This window comes from Barbus barbus (genome assembly GCF_936440315.1).
Source record: "Barbus barbus genome assembly, chromosome: 27".
NCBI lineage: Eukaryota > Metazoa > Chordata > Actinopteri > Cypriniformes > Cyprinidae > Barbus > Barbus barbus.
The window spans coordinates 10846334-10867114 of NC_136755.1; the positions used below are offsets into that span (position 1 = coordinate 10846334).

Here is a 20781-nt window from a genome sequence, read left to right on the forward strand (position 1 = left end):
AGACAATGCACAATGTGTCCAGTAAAAGAACACTGTTATCATGGATCCCCCGCAGCAGACCTCCTCCTGTCCTTCTGCTCTGAGGACCCGTTGTCTTCCTCTGTCTTTTGCTCTAAGGTAGGAGTTCAATCCCAGCAGCTGAGTGATGCTCAGCTGGTCTTGTTCCACACTCTCCACTCCACCTTGGAAGAGCGATGAACTCACTTCAAACATCCATGCCAAATGTCAGGCATGTGGCAGTGACCGACTGACCCTGTTCTACTCATGCTGTAGTAGTGTGCGCCAAACGGGCCAGAACAAGGATGTGCAAAACCACATACACTCAAAATCAACTAGTCGATTGGTTGACTCCGTGACCAAATATGTCATAACAAGCCTGACTTATATCACTGCACAGGAGAGGAGTCTTTATTAGAAGCACAAAGATGATAAACAGTGAAACATGATTCTAAAGCAGGCACATGATGACTGAATGGATGCTCTTGTGTTGTGCCTGAAAGATCATGTGGTCATGACAGTGGCTGCTATTGTTTAAAAGTGTCCTAAAAAAATCTAACATTCTTCTTGAAATTGGGAGGCACTAAGTTTATTGCCACATGAACACTATTTGGACAAACTGTTCAAGTTTACAGTCCCTTAATAGTAGGAGGTGCGAGCATAAAATCCCATTATAGGAGGTGCGAGCATAAAATATTTAAACAATGTAAATCAAAGCATTATTAATTTGATGTGGGCTTCAGCAGCCTTCACAAAAATAACTAAATAAGGGTTAGCTGCCACACCCACTGATTGCATCTCCAAAATGCAAACATGAGGTAATAAGCACAACTGTTTTGACAGGGCAAGAACAAACAAGTGAAACATTCCCCATGTCAGAAAAATCACAAACACACAATAAAATGTGACACAGGCATGCCTAAAAATAACAAAAAGTGCAAAGAATGTAAGGGGAATAATACAAAAACTCCCTCTCACTAGGGTCAGTAATGCTTTGTTCCATTCAAGTCAGAAATGTCCAACTCTTGAAACCTTTCTATTGTTTCTTTCTACATTCTAACCTAAAAAAAATGAATTGAATGAATTGAAAGTTAACAGAGACCCAAACTGAAGTGGACCAAAAATAAATCCACATTTTATATGCAAACTAAGAGACCTGAAGTCCTTGCTCATTTTCCATGCTAGTCATAACTGCTTTATAGCTGGTCAACCAGAATGGTTTTACTGGTGATGTTTGGGAAGAAAAACCAATTGTGTGGTAATGTTTGGCACAATTTAATAAAGTTTCATTGAACTGATCTTTATTTTGAGTGCAGTATATGGCACGCCTCATATTTTCCTCATTTCTCTCAGTTTAAAGGTCATAAATTCACATCTAAATATAAAAGCTGAAGAGTTTGAACACACCGATATAGATGAAGCTGACAAGTTAACATATCAGTTGATGTGTTAGGATGTAAATTTAATATCCCCTGAAGCTAAAATACTAAGCGGTGTTAAAATACAAACAGTGACACATACATCTTATGGTCAAATCCTGATAGTCAAAAACAGGCGTTTATATTTAAGCCACAGACAGCAATCTCAAAAAGACTTCAGTTAATTTATTACTAAACGGGTCAATATTTAAACAGGAATGTGTGTTCAACATGATCATTTGGCCCAACTTTGGAATTAATGGATGATTCATTTTATATTTAATCCACAGACTTAAGACTGCAGAGCACTTGAATGTTATCTAACTGCAAATACTGAAATGTCACACTATTTTCATCTACATCGTGTCTGAAGACAGAATGAAACTATGTCAGGAGGCCGGAATTACACTTGACCACTGATAACCTCTGAAAGCCACATGAAGAGTTTGTAATCTCAACATCATATCCATCTGAGCATGCTGGAAATGTCACTGTGTGAAATGTCTGTTCATTATTCAACTGCTATTAAATCAAAATGATGATAACCATTCTTTCAAAAAACAGCGGAAAAAGGTAACAAAGATAACAGGCTTTTCTGCAATTTGACATGGGTTTTCAACTATAGTCCATATTCTGGTTAAACCTTTATTCAGAAAAAGACTATAGGAATATTTCTGTATATATAATCAGCGTATTAAATTAATAAATTAAGACATGCACTTCCATTTCCCATGATTCTCTTATGTAAACAATAGAGATGCTCGCTCTCGCCATTCATTTTTAATAATTCTGCAGGGTAATTTAATCAACTCATTAATTCTCATTCATGTCTTTGACAACACATAAGAGCACACTGAACTGCAAACATGTAGATTTGAGACTCTTACTGTGTTTTTACACATTGATTTATGTTCTGTTAATGTATGGAATAAAATCTCCCTCCTCGCTCTGAAAATGTTTTCTTCTGAATTCTAAAAAAGGCATTTCCATGACAATCAGGCTTTATTACCTATTATTTATATTAGTTTAATTAGGGTAACAAATTTCCATGACACAATTGTGATATTAATTGAATTATGTGCATGTAAACATGGTTCATAGGCACAGCAGTGACTGGTTTAATCTGGCTTAAAGATAGCTATGAGCAAAACAAGTCAGAGAAAGAAATGAGTTTGAAAATGGGCTAGACTCGAGGGACAATTCTGAGTGATATGTGGATGTTTTGCTGTAATACTAAGCCATATTTACAAAGCAGCAAAGAAAGGACAGGGACAAGGCAAAACTAGAGTTAGAATGATGAATGAGACAGGAGCTTGAGGCATAGGTTAAAAAAAAAAAAAAAAACTATGAGAGTATCTGAGGATAACAGCACAGCTGGCTAAAAACCAACACAAACCTAGATCAAATTTCAAACGTTATATGATATGAAGCAAAAATCCTCTTCCCTGTGCCACAGCATCTTAGAAATGCAAAACCTTTCAGTTTACAGTTCGTGTTAATAGAAGAGAGAACACATTTACTTAGAGGCTGTCAAATGTAGGAAGCTTGTTATGGGAGGGGTGTTGTTGTATAATCGCATATTTTGCTGTCATACTTCTAAGGAAGACGATACTTTACTCAACCTCACACGGTTCCTGTGTCTTCAGTGGAAGTCAAAAAAAAAGTGTTTTGGAAAATTTATTTGGACATGTAATAGGGGTGGCACGGTTCGCGGAAAAAAACCGAACCGCACGGTTCTCCACACACGGTTCGGCACGCGCTAGGACCGCGGTTCAACTGAATTCTGACAACGCATGTGGTTTGTTATAAATAACACGTAAAACAAACAGGGTTCGGCTAATGTATGTTTCTGTTAATGGATGCGCATTCTGGCTTCCCAGTACATTATAACAACAGCGATGAGAAAGAAAAGAAAAAAAAAATAAGTGGACAAATCATTCACTCTTGTTCAATGCGAGTGCCGTATGCTGGAATATGAGCATTTATTCCGTCATCACCCGGGTGCTGATAGCGCGCGCACAGGTGAGACCTGAACAGCACACGTTGATATCGGTGTTTAGACTAAAGTCATGTAAGCTTTGCCAGCTCAAATATTTAAGAGCCAGAGGACGCGAGCTCGCGCGCGCAGTGAGAAGATTTGTGCGTGAGCTCATCAGAAGCGCACAAACCTGCGCCTCAGAACGCGCGCAAATATGAAGCTCTCTCTGAAGTATTGTGTTTTAATGGATAAATTCATACAAAATTCTGTCAAAATGCCCGTCTTGGTAAGTATCCTATAGCAGACATAGCCGGCTGGGCGTACAGTATCAGTGCTTTCTCTTAAAGTGACAGTTAATATTAAATAAACAGCAACAACAAAGAAATCACTCACTGCTCTTGATTGAATCGCTTTTGTAACTTTAATAAAGAGTAATCTTTAATTTATACAGTCAAATATGCAATGCTGTTTTACCTTTGATTACTTTAATTGTACTTCAATTTCTGTACCTAAAAAACCCCCTGAAAATCACTGATTATTTTATTTGTATCTTTACTCTATTGTATTTTTATTTGTGCTGTTGCTTGTAGTTAAAGGTCTGCTTTTATTTGTGTACACTCACAATGAAAACAAAACAGATTTTATATATATAACATGTAATAATATTTAGCATTTTCACATCAAAATAAAAGAAACGGAGCAAAGTAGATGTCTTTTTTTCCCCTGTTGTACCAAAATTGTATCGAACCGTGACCCCCGAACCGAGGTACGTACCGAACCGTGACATCTGTGTACCGTGCCACCCCTAACATGTAACTATATTAAAAGTTCTGATTTGTTGAAAAGCGTATGGTTTTCTGATATAAACTAGGCATTAAGACCCTATTATACTTTTAAAAAAAAATCTAAATACAGTGGTGGCATGACATATCAGACAAATTCGGGACAAAACAAAGTTCATTTGGGAGTTTGAAACAGCTTGCCAAAGCAAACTTTCCAAACTTTTTTTTGTGTGTTAATTTTTTATTGAGAGGAAAGCATTCAGCACATAATTACATATTCATTTAAATGCCACTCTCAGCAACTCGGGTGGCATCGAGATGTTCATATAATAGTATAATGCTGCTCAAATATTTTAAACTTATTTTTTACCCCAAAACAAAGAAGAAGAAAAACTTTGCTGTGAGTAAATCGGTACTTGAAGATCTACCCCTAATGCTAATTGTAGCCCTCAGTGGGGCATAAGTGAATTAAACATACAAATGAGATTGTATGAATTCATACAGTTTTACCACCAATTCTCCAAAATCTGAAATAGTTATGAATTGCAATGAAAGTGTTGAGATTGATTCACACTGGCAAGCTCCAAAAATCACAAAAAAAAAATGTGTATCATAAAAGTAGTCTACATGCTTTTTTCTGTATTTTTTCTGCTGTATTCAAAGCCTTCTGAAACAGTCTATTTATCCGTCTGAAAAAAAGACATTATTTTCTAAAACTCGTTGACCTCAAGCTTGACAAAAAATGTCACTGTATGCAAATGAGTAGCTTGGACATACTACAAAGTATGTTATTTTGTATTGCAAGGAAGAAATAAAATAAAATGGGTTTGAAATGATTTTTCATTTTTAGGTTAGCTATCCCTTTAAGCAACGGCACTCCAAGGAACAGCTGTCCTAAAATAACATTCATAGTTCAACAGTAAATGTGGATTGTCACTGAGGGGCTATGCCAGTCCCCTACAATTGTTAAGTCACTGAACTAAGTTTCACTTGATTTGGTCTCTCTTTATTCAGACAGCGCTGACCAATACCACACAAATAAGACATGGCTCAAGCGGAAAACATTCCTATTAGCTTTGGAAAATAGGAAATGAATTGAATTAATAAAGCCTTCACTGACCCATGCCGACACAGACACTTGCAGGTGACTCTCTAGAATAATTGAGCAGTTCAGCCACAGATCATTGTGTGTGTGTGTGTGTGTGTGTGTGTGTGCAAGATGCATGAGAAAGACAAGAACAGAGATGGAGAAAGACAGTTGCCTCTTCATTTCTGTCTCTCCTGCACTCTGCCAACTGGACATAACTAGAACATTGCTAAAAAAAAGAAGACGCCAACATTTTGACTTGTGCCAGGCATATGCAGATGAAACATTGAAACAGTTTTTTGTTTTGAGGACTGAAAAGACATTTTAAATTAATGACGACATGTCACTTTCAGCTTCAAAGCATCAAAGCAAGAAAGAAAACACTCTTGATGCACAACCCTTACAGACTGAAGATTAAACTATGTCCTAAAAATACAATGAAAAATTAAGATGATAACGTCTGACAATCAGAGGTTTGATGTGGTGCATTTAGGTCAGGCAAAAAGCCAAATCCTGAATTAGTGGTGCTTGCTAAGACAAATATCATAAATACTACATACTCAGGGTATAAAACTAATAAAAACCTTTAACCCTATTAAACTTTAGTGTAACTTACTAGTTTGTGCTATGAACAGAAAAGATATCTTGAATTCGGCAAATTGTTGAATAATGTTATAATATAAAATAATATTTATGCTTTTTACCTGTCAGAAAAAAAAATAGGTAAACCAATCTCATCAATTAACATCGAGGGAAAAACCCAAGAAATTTTTCGAGCTGGTCGGTTTCTACTCAGGCATTTTCAGTTATAAGATGGAAAAATATAGTTGGCTTTTAAAATCAGCTGCAGTTTATGAGGGTGCTTTCCTGTTATCTGCAGTGCTTCTGGGTTTGACAAGAGGGCGTTGACTTCATCCCTGCTAAAGCACAGCTGTATGTCAGGACAGACCCCGAGGAGGTCAGCACCCTTTAAAAGGCATAAGGATTTGGCTTTTCAAAGCAGATTACATGTCACAGCTGACAAAATCTAAAAAGCAGACATCATCTGAGGGAAAATATGTCGTACATGACAACATCCAAGGACCTCAATTCAATCAGCCAATGACATTTCAGAGCGAATCCACCACAACCAATCAGATTTCCGCACACCATCTAAATGCTATGCAAACAGACAAGGAAAAACAAAAACACTGAGTTCATCAGCTTAGGATAAACTACCATAATACAAATCACAGGGCTGAGAGATTGTGATTGTGTCGCTATGCAATAACTGTCTGCAAAACGGATGTACGAGGGGTGTCCTCGGTGCGGTCAAATTCAAACAGACTGTTAATCAGGGGGGATTATGGGATAGCATCCCCACTGATGAGAGCTAAAAGCACATGTCATCTGTTCAGGAAGAGAGAGAGTGAAGAAGGGAAGGTGCCAAGTTATTAACTTCAGATTGCCTTTCTCCAGAAACTGAACAAAACACAAGCTCTGTTCCAAAACCTAGTCAGTTACCTACCTAGAGCACCATTTGAAGGCACCATAGACACACTCCTGAAGCAAAAGCTGTTCCAAAATCTATATTAAACTACCTTTAAAAGAACAAATTTTGAAGGCAGCAGCACAGTTATCATTTGTGGATGAGGCAATCCCAGAATGCACAGCATCCAAGATGGAAGACGAGTCAAGAAAAATACCAATGACAACTGTACATAAATTTATTCTATTCTTTATGTTGCATATTAGGGCTATAAAATACTCTAAATGTGCAAATCACAATATTGCAACAGCTTGCAATAACTGACTGATTTTACAAACACAATACATTATCATATCATTACTGCATTATTTAACATCACATTTTTCTTTAATTCATGCAGCAAATAATTCAGTTTATAAGGCAGCTGCCTATGTAGGTGGTTCAGAGCAGAACAGAGCTTAACTAACTCAATCAGAATGTAAGAAACATAGCTAAATCAATATCAATGATACAAAAAAGATGAAAATAACAGTATTGGACACCATTTATAAACCTGGTTATACATCCTTAAGTAAATTCGAATGTTGTATGAGCCACACAAACCTACTTTCCACTTGATGCAGCCAATGCGATTTCATTACCATGTACTTGCTAACATTAGAAGAAGCAATCTATTCATTAAGAGTGCTGTTTGATTGATACTGGTTGAGTGTTGGCTGACAACAAAGAGCATATGTCAGTGGAGACCAATTCTATAGTAACACTGACGCTCTTGCTGACCGTGGTGATTTGATTTAGCTCCCTTTACGGCCGTGACGCGAGCCGAAACCTCTCACTGCCCCCTGTCATACACAAAGCGACAGTAGATAAAACCCAAACCTCTTCCATTCCGCTTTCTCCACCTACTAAAAAGATTCTAAGATCTCTCTTTCATCAACAACTTCTTGTTTACCTCCTATATTTCTTAAAATACCCCTCCACAGGCCCTAGGGGTCAGATTTTGGGGCAGGGATTTGTCTGTACAAGATCAAAGGAGAGAGAGAGCCTTTCAAACACACATGAACCTCATAAGCTCAATTATATCTCTGTCAGAGATACCTCAGTGAATTGCAGCTCAGTGTGAATCAAGATACATCTCCATGAAGACAAACGAAAGTCAGTTCACAATCACATCTAAATCAAGTTGGCTAGTGAGACGACAGTCTAAATCTACAGCCAAGTGGCTAAGCAATGGTTGAAGGCCTCCTGAGAAGGATTATACACTGATGACCACCAAGAGAGGAACATTCAATGGTTATCAGCTGTGAAAACATAAACCACTAAAGCCTAAAGAAAAACACCAGGAATAAATATTACTGTAAACAGCTTAACAGCAACTCACAAAGCTGATGCGCTCATCCAGAGAACTAAGATTGGATGTTTTTAAAGTGCCTGAAGTAAAGCGGCCTCATCTTACTGAACGCCTGCCAAGTTTCACTGAGCTTTTCCATATCCAGCAAAATTCACGAAGAAAGAACATGCTCTGCTGAAATCACAAACTTCAAAATCTAAACATCTCCATTTATATGATAGAGAATAAATATGCATGAAAAGCATCAACAATCATTATTCTCACTTTTGAGAGTTTAGAAAAGAATCAAGGACTGTCTAGATTGCCACAATGGCCCCTTGTATCAAAAAATAAACCATAAATGTACTGTATTAAAACAAACAATGCTGCCCGACTCAAATAAATGCAAGTTTGCAGACTGAGATAAAACTGATTAACCACTGAATCTTTGCTTAGAAATGTGAAACAGAGAACAGTTAGCAGTATATGATCTAATATGCACTACACAACATTTTTGAGAGGCTGAGATTGAAGAGATAAGAGTAAAAAGGGCTGGGAGCTGTGGGAAAAAAACTTTAGAGATGAAATTCTGAGAAATGCTCATTTATCACTCCTTTGGCAGCTCTAGGCTCTAACATCCCCCTCCAATAGAGCGTAACCGTGACCACCCGCTTTTTATAGTGGTCTTGGTTGCAGAAGCATTTTTCTCATTCATTTTCCTGCGAGGAATTTCAATAAAATCTTCATTAAAGAGTTCTAAGTTCTCAACCAAAACAAGCAGCTCTGAGATGAATCACAACATAAAAACTTTTATCCAAAGCAAAAAATATATGAAAACTGGAAACAAGATGAAAGTACAAGACTAAGTCATTTAAGCACTGCAAATTATAGTAATAAATATTTTACGCTTATTGCACAATATTCTGATATATACAAATACCACAAATCACATTAGCTTTCAATATAGAAAGTAACCTCAAAAAAAGAATCATTTCACCTTCTGGAAGTAAACATATGGCACTGTGTCATCCATATGAGCTCGTGAAATATTGACCTGACAGCTGCCAAATTATTTCTTAAACAGACATCAGGCTTTCTTATGGCAGCTTGTCTTATTTCATGACACAATCTGTTTTAATCACACCCGCACGAGCCAACAAAGTGCAGCTATCAGTGGCAAGTAAGATTCATTTCCGCGAATCAGTTGGTTACAAAAGAACCTAACCCTACAATGTTCAAATAAAGCCATACGATTTACCAATTATGTTGTTTTTATTACGCTTTATTTATTATTAATAATAGTGTTTATTATCAATTCATGTGTATCAATTCAGTTTGATTCTGCTCATAAAAACATAATTTGATTATTTGAATTTACATAAAACAGTACAATAATTAATGTACATCTAGCGACATCCAGCCTACTATAAGTTGATAAAACGTCCATACAAACAATTAAATGCTAAATCGCTCGAATCGGAGTGAACTGTTTTTTTAACCGGTTCACCCGATTCATTTAAAAGATCCGACTCAAAAGAACGATTCGCTGGAGAAGCGAACTGAAGTCCGATTCAATTTAGTACAAGATAGATTACATTTAAAAAGCTTTTAAACAAAAAATAAAACACTGTCCAGCTTCTCTCGCGCAGTGCATTACAAACATATAAAATACAGCAGGCTATCATATATATATAGCAAAACTAAATTCCATATAAGCAGATAAATCTTGGACACGGATGCAGAGTTAAAAACGACACATGCACAATGCATTAAAACAATTGGTGGTCAACCATAACTATGCCTTAAAACTGTCATTTGTAACAGCCCTTCAGCAAACGCACGCTGCAAAACCGCATGTCGCCAAAATGAGCTATAATATCCACATTTAAATGTGTTGTAGTGTCAAATATACAGATCGTACTCACCGCTCGAGACAGAAAACTTATTCCCAGTGAATGTTATTTACTCGAGTTGAGCACTTCCATCCATGCGAACAAAACAGCACTTCACAGTTTTGCTGCTCGATGTGCTGATGTGTGCTAATTAAAACTATCACAACAAAACGTGTTGAATGACAGCACCACAGACTTTGCCGACTGAAAGCACCCAGCACGAAATCATATGTAGTACACTCGAAGAGATTTGTAGCGCTCCCTCACAGCCGCCGCGGACCAATCAGAAGGCAGCGCTGCGGCAGTGGGCGGAGCCTAGCTGTTTTGTCATGTTCACCCTTGACTGATTTGAGGCTTGTCTAAAAACACATTGTAGTGTGTGCCACATCAGGGGCTAGCATTAATGTGCTCAGCTGTCATAGTGAATTTTAAGCTGCTTAAACTATGTGTCTGTAGGAGTTTTGCATATTTAAAATATCTCAGTGTGCCTGTAGGCAACATGAAACCTGCACACTATAGAAAAGAGCACAAGCTGCCTGACCACTGACCAATGTAAATGCTGGAATACTGTCTTAACAACAGAGCTGGATATCAGCGTTAAGCTCAGCTTTAAACTACTGGAAATTGGGTTCATTAAATGCACCATGATTATGAATGATTATACATGAAGTCCCGTACCATATATTTTTTACTGTTATAATTAGGACAGGCATAGGTGCACAACTACCATTTTTAATAATAAACTACATATTTTACTACTATTTTAAGAATAGTTAGGAAAATACCAAAGCTGATTTGAAAAATGAAGAAGAAATACATAAGAAAGGCACCTATTTACTGAGGTTTTAAGTATTTCTTCATAATATTTAAGAAAATCATTTTGTTGTTGTTCTCTATATGGGCAAAGGGATTTTAGAAGGGAGTCATGCTGAATTTTTAAATGGGGAAAGGATGAGATTCCATTTGAAAATGTGACAAATTATGAAATAAAAAAAATGTAGAATATAGAGTAAAAAAAAATACATTATACTACTAACACTGAAAGTAACATCTGTAACAGCATTTTGGGCTCTTAAAATTCAGCTTTGCCATCACAGAAATAAGTAACATTTTAAAATTATTGAAATGGAAAACAGTTATTTTAAATTGTAATAATATTTCACAATATTACTGTTTTTACTGTATTTTTTGTCAAATAAATGCAGCTGTGGTGATCATTAAATTCAATAACATTAAATCTTATTCCAAACTGTTTTCACCCCTCATCAATATTCATATCAAGATCAGTAAATTAAATTTCAGTGATTGACTTTCAGTAGACAGACAAGCAAGTTTTATTTGAATTGGAATGGATGGAACCAAAACATTTGGGACTGTACTGTTTCACTGTATTAGTATGGTATTTTAAAGACAATGTGGGCAGATAAGAGATCAATTAAAAGGATTAATTATGCAATAAATATCTCTGTCGTTTATCTTTTTATCTGCAAAACACACAGATCTGTTCCCCAAGCTGAAGTCTTTTTGCTGTAGGTGGAAGAAATGTGCCTTGCAGGCACTGCACTTTATAGCAGAATCAGCATGACCACATTAAAGTTTGAGCACCTGATTTAGGTACTGTTACTTTGAAAGCCACTTTACATCATGTCTCGTTCTTTAAGTCCCAGTCTTCCCGCTGAGCTCATTGTGGTTAAACCTGACCTTGAAGGTACATCGCTCTGGCATGGTGGGGTGCGGTGTAGTGCTGTGTGTTGTATAATAGTCAGAGAGGCTGAGTGCATCCAGACAGGCTTGGACAGTACAGCACAGACACCTCCACATGCATCCTCTCTCTCAGCTGCTGCTCGCCTCATCCTGTAATTATGGCTGTCATCAGCAGCCCCCGACGAGAAGCTATATTTACTGGAGCTCTGTACAAACAGTTCTCAGGCTTACAGGAGCCTGGTATAAAAGAAAAAGCTCTCTCCATTCACTTGCAACTGGTCTTAAACAGGTTAGCCGCTGAAATATGAATGAAAATGAAAAAGCTCTGTTCAGCAAGCATGTCTCATCTCAGGTATTTGCGATCACTTCCATTGGGAGAGACAAATAGAAATAGGTTATAGCATGCCACTGAGGTCAAGAGGTTACGAAAAGCAGCCAGACAAGCGCTGCTGAGGATCAGTATGTGTAAAGCTGTTGATGGAATGATCACTTTAACAATTTGGAAATATTCTGTTACTAGCTTTGTAAATGACAACCTCGTAGATCTCCCTGGCAATCATATAATAATGCACTAAATGCATTTTTTTGCTTGTTTTTTTTCATGTCGGTCACACTGCATGACTTGACTTGGTGGTTTTTTACAATATTAATATTATTTTAACAAAACGGTTTCACAGTTTAAAATAAAAAAATAAAATATGTCATCCTACCAACTATAAGGTTTTCACTTGAGGAATGTAATTATTTTAATGAGGCTATTATTCCTTCATGATTTAATTTGTATCACAGCACAGTGATTCTCAACAAGGGGGCCTCAACAAACTTCCAGTGTGGCCAACATGACTTAATAATACAGATAATATAAAAAAAATAATAATAATATTAAATAAAAATATTATATTTAAAAAAATAATAATATAAAAAATATGAAAACAAGCTAAAATGATCAACAATCAAGAGATTTCTTATTTTATTTCTCCCCCACCTCTTGGAATCCCTAAATTTAATTTATAGAAACTAGGAGTTTCAGGCCTTCAAATATCATTGGGGTCAAAAAAATTTAAAGAACCACTAGTTGAAAGCTCCTTAAAAAGCTCTGTTTTGCATGGGTAGGAACCACTCACATATTCTTATAAAACGCATAAATCTAGTTCTAAGTAAATTGTCAGACAAACTGTGTATATTTCATGATGTTTTAAGGCCTTCAGTAAGCCTGAGTTTTCAGATTATAGGCTGCCGTGCCCTGTGGCTAATCTCCTGCCTTTGGTCCTATAATGACAGGATCTGATGCAGGTAGCAGCCCACGGTGCCAAACCCACACAGCTGTCTGTGGACAGCCGGCCTCCAGGTATTCAGTAAGCTGCTGTCTGCATAATAGGTTTACGGTAAGATTGAGATCAGTTCTGTCATGATAAATGACATACAGAAACAAAATCAACCAGGGTATGGTTGATCATGTTTTCCTACTGAATGGTGGTTCAGAGCAAACCAGGAAGTGTTATTGCTCATCTGTCAACCTCTCCACATTGTGTGTTTTCACCCACCTTGCAGCACAAGAATACAGTCGTAGACTCGTGTTTGTGGAAATCTCTGCTTGTTTAGTCTAAATTAGGGCAATGGAGGCCTCTGTCATGTGGTGTTGAGGAAAAAACACACCGTAATGTACAACCCCCCAAACAGTAATTTAACACATAACACATGAATCTCTCATTGAGCTGTCTTTTAAACACACTACTCTGGCTGCTCAAAGAAATAGAAGCAATCAGCAGTTCCATGTACTTTGCTCTCACTCTGAGGCTGCACAGTTTGTTCTGTGTCCTGAATCGCTATGACCAGGTCATGGCTTCTTCCTTCTGACACATTTGCCCTGAGCACCACACGCTACATGGATGGATAAACCGTATGCATGCAAGCTGCAGCAAGAGGGACTAAAGCCTCCAATCTGCATAAGCCTGAACCAACCAATAAGCAAAAATCAAAACATGGCTGTAATTCGGAGGAAAAAATTACTGGGGATTTCATAGCCTGTCTCAGGGTGCTCACACAAGCCTCACATCTCACTCCCTCTTTCACTCACCAATAATTTCCTGTTACTTCTCTTTTATTCTACCAATAATTATATCAATAGCCCAACAATAAAATTAACAAGAAAGAATGCACTGCAAAAACCTTTTTCTTAATCATTATTTTTGTCTTCCACTCCAATATATCCTTAAAGTTGACATGAAACAGAAGTTATGATTGTCTTTTCTTCCTGGTTGAGATGTATAACCTAGTGAAATCGATTTTTTGAACTAGAAAAAATGTAGAGTAATTAAATTTTGTCCATTTGGAATTGAGTGGATGGCTGTTGTTTGCTATTGCTGCAAGAGTGACAGTTTGTCTCTCCCTTGAGAGAAGAGAAAAGATGTTGTTGCAAAGGGGAGGGGAGTTATTTTGATTAAAGATTACAAAGGCACATGGATTTTAAAAAATGCATGATGTGCAGGGATAAATCATTTATGACATTTTTTTATCAAAAAAGAAAAAGAAAAGAACTCAATAATGATTTCATGTTGACTTTAAAAAAAGATACTTTCATTTGAAAAAGTGCAGAAGAAATTAATCCGTTTTTTATTTTAAGAAACTTTGTAATTGCATCAATAACATTGTTATTTTCCTTACTATTTTTTCTTTAAGGCACAATCTAACAAAAGCGGTCAAGTTTTTTTTTTGTTTTTGTTATCAATTAAATATTTGTTAGTTGAATTAGTTAAAATATTTGCCTGTGTGGTAAGAAGTAAATTTCATTTGTATGTTTTGTATATTTTAAGATATTTACTGGAAAAAAAGAAAAATTACTATAACTCATTAACTGGTTTAAGTGGCTTATTGCTTTTATAAAACATTGGCAACAAAAATATAATAAAAGACCTGCAATATATATTATTAAAACATCGAATATATTACACAATATACTATAAATGATACAATAAATAATCTGATGGGTTAATAATAACATTAATAATAATAGTTATTATTATTATTATTATACACAAATTCTTCCAGCAATAATATAGTCAGTCTAACTGTAGGTGATTTTTAGATAATATGGACCCCAATACAACTTTCAGACAGAGCAGTCTTATAATCAGTCCTATAATCAGTTTTATAATCTATGGTAACTACTTTCATTTTGTTTCTGGTAAAGGTGTCTGGTTTGTTGAATCAAACAGCTGTGTTAAATGCTCAGTGCAACATCACTCACTCACACTTTAAATCAGCCTTTGATAATGATAAGACATCAGTTGATGCCCATCATACAGCTATTGTTCCTACAAATCCTGCTTTGCTGACATAGACACTAACATCATAGTTATTCACTGGCAGCCTTGGACATGTAGTGCAGAGTGATGATGACCGAGCACATTGTGTAGAGATCACAGTGCCAGTTCTGCAGATAACATCTCTACCAACGGCTGAGTTAAAGCCAGACTACCCCCGTAAATCTCTCGTCCTGCATGAATCAATACATGGAGCAGCTCAGGGCTGAAATCAAATGCCACCACAGCGAGCTTTGCCGAAGCCCCGGAGGGGATATGGTTTCCCCAGCCTGAGTGCCATAGATCAGGGGTGTACGAATGACTTGAAATCTGACACTGATTTTAGCACGGACTTGATTTGATTGACAGAAAACATGATTAAATCCATCTTAAATTCTGTTCTTACATATACAGCAGCTTTCTGCCACCTCACAGTATCACTGCAGCAATATCGCATAAGCACCAATCATCAAGTTGTAAAGACCTTTAAATGAAAATTCATAAACATTTCCCCAAAGTCTCGACTATTACTTTTATGCTTTGGAAACAATTAAGGAGGAAATTAAATGTAATACTGCAAAATCAATATAGTCATAATACCAACTGTAATTGTATATTGATGAAAAAGTAGAGAAGGAATAGTCTGACAAGTGAGTGAATTTTAGCATAATATTAATTGTGCCCAGTAGTTGTAACTGCTTTACGTGGCACTCATTTCGGTTAGTCATTAGGTTATGCTGACATATTGGAGACTAATGTGAATGAAGTTTATTTACCAAGACTCCACTAGTCACCGTGACCCAGGTATTCTGAGGTTATTCTCAGCGGTACTCATACTTTATTGCTTCAGGACCAGAGAACAGACTTCACTCTCTACTTAAGGGGCTGCAGGCGGCCACATGAAAACCCTCTTTGAAAAACTCATGAAGCACATGCATAAGCACACAAGTGTGTATTTTGTTTCCATTAAGTTGCCCTTCCTCAAACACTTTTTGATCGAATTAGGTTAAAGAAAAATTAGTCGCTGAACTGTAAAAGTTTTTGGAGAAAGTTTATGCTATAGGCTGCAAGTTGGATGGCTTGTAGTGAACTGGAAAAGATTTGAGGGACTCTCATGAGCTGGTTTTATTGGATGGAGGTTAAATAAGATTTTTGAGTCTTGAATTTTGAATTTCCAAACGAAAACACACATAAATTGCATGATGATTAAAAAAACAGGTGTTTGTTGCAGAAATATTCACATCTAAATTGGGTTAGTCCAGTTGAGCCACACCTTCCACAGAACATTTGCTATCACCCTCAGGCCATCCAAGATATGCTAGTTTCTTCATCTGAACAGATTTGGAAAAATTCACCATTTTATCACATCTATGATGTTTTAATCAGCTGTTTGGATTTTTGGATTCTGAGGGCACCCATTCACTGCAGAGTGATAAAATCTATTATCTATAAATAAAATCTATGAGTAATCCACACAACTCCAGTCCATCAGTTAATGTCTTGTGAAGTGAAAAGCTGCGTGTTTGTTCATCATTTAGCATCCAGCTAATATATGAGTCCGCTATCCATAATATTGCTTTCTACAGTGAAAAAGTTGTCTTGTCTGAATCAAGAGCATGTGTGTTTTTTTATTTTTGTTTGTTTTTTTTAGATTTTATTTTTAGCATTTTATTGTGATAGGACAGTATGTAGCCAGGAAAGTATGAGGGGGTGCTCGGTTTAGGTCCCCAAGACGGGACTCAAACTCGGGAAGCCCAAAGACCAACAGCGCTGTATGTTGGGGCACAGGGCACAAGGTTATCGGCGCCAAATGTTCAATTGTACTAATTTAATATTATGTCAGTTTAGCTGGTTTACTAAAAATATTTTAGTTTAGATTTGAATCTAGTTACCTTGCAACAAAAGTTGTAGCACTTAGACCAGGGGTAGGCAACGTCGGTCCTGGAGTGCAGAGTTTAGCTTCAACCCTGAGAAAAACCCTCACCTGCCTGTAGCCCTAGTAATTCTGGAGACCTTGATTAGCTTGTTCAGGTGTGTTTGATTAGGGCTAGAGCTAAACTCTGCAGGGCAGCGGCACTCCAGGACCGACGTTTCCTATCCCTGCACTAGACCAACAAATCTTACAATTATCTGAAAAAATGACTAAAAGAAAAAGGTTTTCTATGGTTAGGTTTTATAACGCCTATAGGACACCAAGTTAGCAAGGTCCCCAAAAACATGGGTGCATTGATATATCTCAAATATCAAATATGTATATAAGCTGAAAACTACTTCCTGTAACAAAATAATGCCCAGTGGTAATACCATAGTAGCATAAATCTATGTATATTATCTTTAAATATCTATATACAATACAGCATATCTAATTATTCCATCTATCTGTTTTAGCACATTATTCTGCATTTGATAAACACTGCTCTCTAAAAGCATGTTAAAGTGATGGGTAATGTCCAACACATTCACACAATCACAGTCTATAAATAGATACATAGCAAGACATTTCTACCCAATCCAAACTCAGTCATGCCATTCCTACAGTTTAAACCCTTCAGGGAAAGACAGAGATCTCAGTCATAATTTACAGTCAGGGACTGAGCGAAATAAATCACTTTCATTCTATTCTTTCTACTCTTTATTCTCATACATGCATTCATTCTCATAGCGGCAGCAGGTAACAGGGTTTCTGAAGAAACAGCAGTTAAATCTGAACATTCAGTTCTTCAGTGCTGGATGGAGATGACAACATGTTTAAGACAGCATATCACAGACAACACACTTGTAATCTGCCAGAATATAACAGGCTTTAAAAGGACAAATTTACCTGTGAATTGATGTTTATATTGAGCTAACAATGTAGATTTTTCACAGCCTTTAATGCCAAATAAGCCTTCAAACACCAAATAAGCAAATGATTTTAAATTCTCCCACTACTCACTACCTTTCCAATGTTTGAGATCAGTATATATTTTTAAAGAAATTAATACGTTTATTCAGCAAGGATGCATTAAATTGATCAAAAGCGTCAGTAAAGACATTTACATTGTTCCAAAAGATTTCTATTTCAGATAAATGCTGTTTTTTTTTTCTTTCTTTTACTTGAATTGTGATTTCAGCAGATATATTAAGCAGCACAACTGTTTTCAACATTTAGAATAGTAAGTAATGTTTCTCAAGCACCAAATCGGTATATTAGAAGGATTTCTGGAGGATCATCTGGAGTAAAATTCAGCTTTACCATCACAGGAATAAATTACACTTTAAAATGGATTAAAATAGAAAACAGTTATTTTAAATTATAATAATGCTTCACATTATTACAGCTTTCTCCTCGCTATAAAGCACAAATCACAGCAGTTGTGCTCTTTTTTGGCAATATGTCTAATGCTCATGCACTAGGAGAGAAAGTCACATTACATTCATCTGCTTGAAACTCCATTTACAGAAAAAAAGCAGTCGTTACATCTTAACGTTACATTCTGTTTGTGCTGCTCCAAAAAGTCATTTAGGAGTAACCATACAGTAAATGTTCTTCAGAATCCTTACAGTATGTTAATTTATGCCCATTTTATAAACGGGAAATCTCTGCCCTCTAGAAGATTAACAAGCATCCGCTTTGGCATATTAAACAGCAGATATCACTCAAAGGAACATGTCTGATCATGCACTACCTTATAAAATGCCAAACAGCTGCGATGTTTCAGCTCTACAGCAACATGCTCATCCGAGTTATCAAACAGATCTACTAATGTACTTCAACACAACCAGGAGTTATACAAGAACGCCCACTCAACACTGTTGCTCTTGTGTTAAGATATGACACATAAAATATCCATCTCCACAGGATTCACTTACAACCACGGCCTAAACTTCCCACCCTGTCCCAGCGTGACCCTACCGTCATCATCAAAGACATCCTCTGCCTCCTCACGTATCATTTCAGTTAGGTCATCCTCCGTGATGTCAGGAAAGGCCATTCCGTTTTATCCTCTCTTTCGCTTAAGCGTCTGAGCAGTAACTATACTGTAAAATTAAATCAAAGCTCGGACTGTCTCCCCCCCAGGCGAACGTGAAGCCCTCAGTCAACTTGAGCCTGAGCAGAGAGGCGAGAGGCAGTGGACCGCTCAGAGCTTCTACTCACTGCGCCAAGTCGAGTGCGAGTGTGTGTGGGAGCCCACACCATCCAGGCCAATTTTCATCAGCAAGATGATTTCATAATCTCCTGTGTGAGTGTCAGAATGAGGGAGATAATGTGTGTGTGTGGTAAATATGTCAAGCCTGGTGTGTTGAGTGGAGGTCAGGCCAAAGCATCTTGAGAGCCAAACCATGTGTAGTATGTATCTTGAAATATTACTAACAATATTAAAGTTATTCTTATGTTTACTTCATAAATATCATTATAGATTTCACAGCAAAAAGACAACCTGAAGGCTTTTAACTTGGTAAAATAATACAAACGATCAATCAGATGACAAAATGCATGTATAGGTCGTGAACAACCGGTTTTTCAGCAAAGTTATGATCATGTTGATCATTTAGAGGCCTTTTAGAAACTCAAATATGATATAGTAGGCTTTATAGGGTTAAGGTGCATATGGTTAATCACTTACAATTTGGTGTGTGTTTGAAAGCTTCTATTATGTTCTTCACATCTAAAGTGTTTCTGAAATAGTAACTAGGCTGCAGTGGATTTAAGTCTTTCTCTTTAATTTTGGTGTGCCTCCTATGAAAGCGCTGCGGAACCGACCTAATGACAATCTCATTAACAGAGGGGTCAGCTCACACACTCACAGTCGTATAAAAGCAATTATTCACTTCAGAACTCTTTAAAAACGTCCTAAATAGAGGAACCAAAATAGATCCACCCACACTTGTAACGTTTCCAGGAAACATTTTGATGTGATTGCTCCATCCTTTCACATTTTGTGGTGTTTGCTATGGGGCAAGAATCACTATTAGTATCATTATTCAAATGCAAAGTTTGTAAATTTAATAGTATTAACTGTGAAATGTAACTCATCTTGAACAGTTTGTGCTGTTTGTGGGCATGAAGGATATATCAAATTATGCCTTTCCAAACAAGCAGACTATGCTTTTCATTTGGCAGACAATAAGACATCAAATAAATTATATTAGCAAAAGCTTATTTTGAGTGAGGAAGCCATAACAAGCCATAACACCTAGCAAATTAACTCCTATAACTACCTACATACCTACGTAATTTTTTTTTAAATTATTTTTAGTGTAATTGAATATAGCATTAACATTAGGCTACACTGTAAAAAGTAATAAGTTGACTTAACTTTAAAAAATTGAGGAAACCTGTTGCCTTAAAATTTTTTAAGTAAATAATAATTTAAAAAAATTAGTTAAGTGAACTTGACAATTCACTTAACTTGTTTTTTTAAATGATTATTTACTTAATAATTTTAAGGCAACGGGTTTCCTCATCACTGTAAAAAGTGATAAGTTGACTTAAAAAAAATGAGGAAACCTGTTGCCTTAAAAAAATTTAAGTAAATAATAATTTGAAAAAATAAGTTAAGTGAACTTGACAATTCACTTTTTTTTAAAATGATTATTTACTTGATAATTTTAAGGAAAGGGGTTTCCTCAATTTTTTTAAGTTAAGTCAACTTATAACTTTTTGGAGTGTACTAGTTGCACTTACCAAATACTTACCACCTACTACACCAACTAACCTGGTATGAACTAATTAACTGAAAGAAAACTGAACCATAAATTGAAGAAATCATATCTGTTGGGGGAAAAAATATATATATTTGTATGTCTCAAAATACAATTTTGTATGTTTTGGCACATATA

At 36.4% G+C, this 20781-nt stretch overlaps 1 protein-coding gene across 4 annotated transcripts in view; it reads right to left on the minus strand.

Moving 5' to 3' along the window:
* LOC306847381 (rho family-interacting cell polarization regulator 2-like) overlaps nucleotides 1-19138 on the minus strand; it is a 52841-nt gene extending 33703 nt beyond the window's left edge. For 2 of the 4 annotated variants that reach the window (XM_079381303.1, XM_079381302.1), the window contains exon 1: nucleotides 18854-19138. In XM_079381303.1, coding sequence (XP_079237429.1) covers nucleotides 18854-18932 — 79 coding nt within the window. In that variant the 5' untranslated portion in view covers nucleotides 18933-19138. Of the gene's footprint in view, nucleotides 1-9985; nucleotides 10191-18853 lie in introns of those variants that run through there. The other 2 variants (XM_079381305.1, XM_079381304.1) reach the window with 1 other exon arrangement.
* Between the last annotated feature and the right edge of the window lie 1643 nt (nucleotides 19139-20781).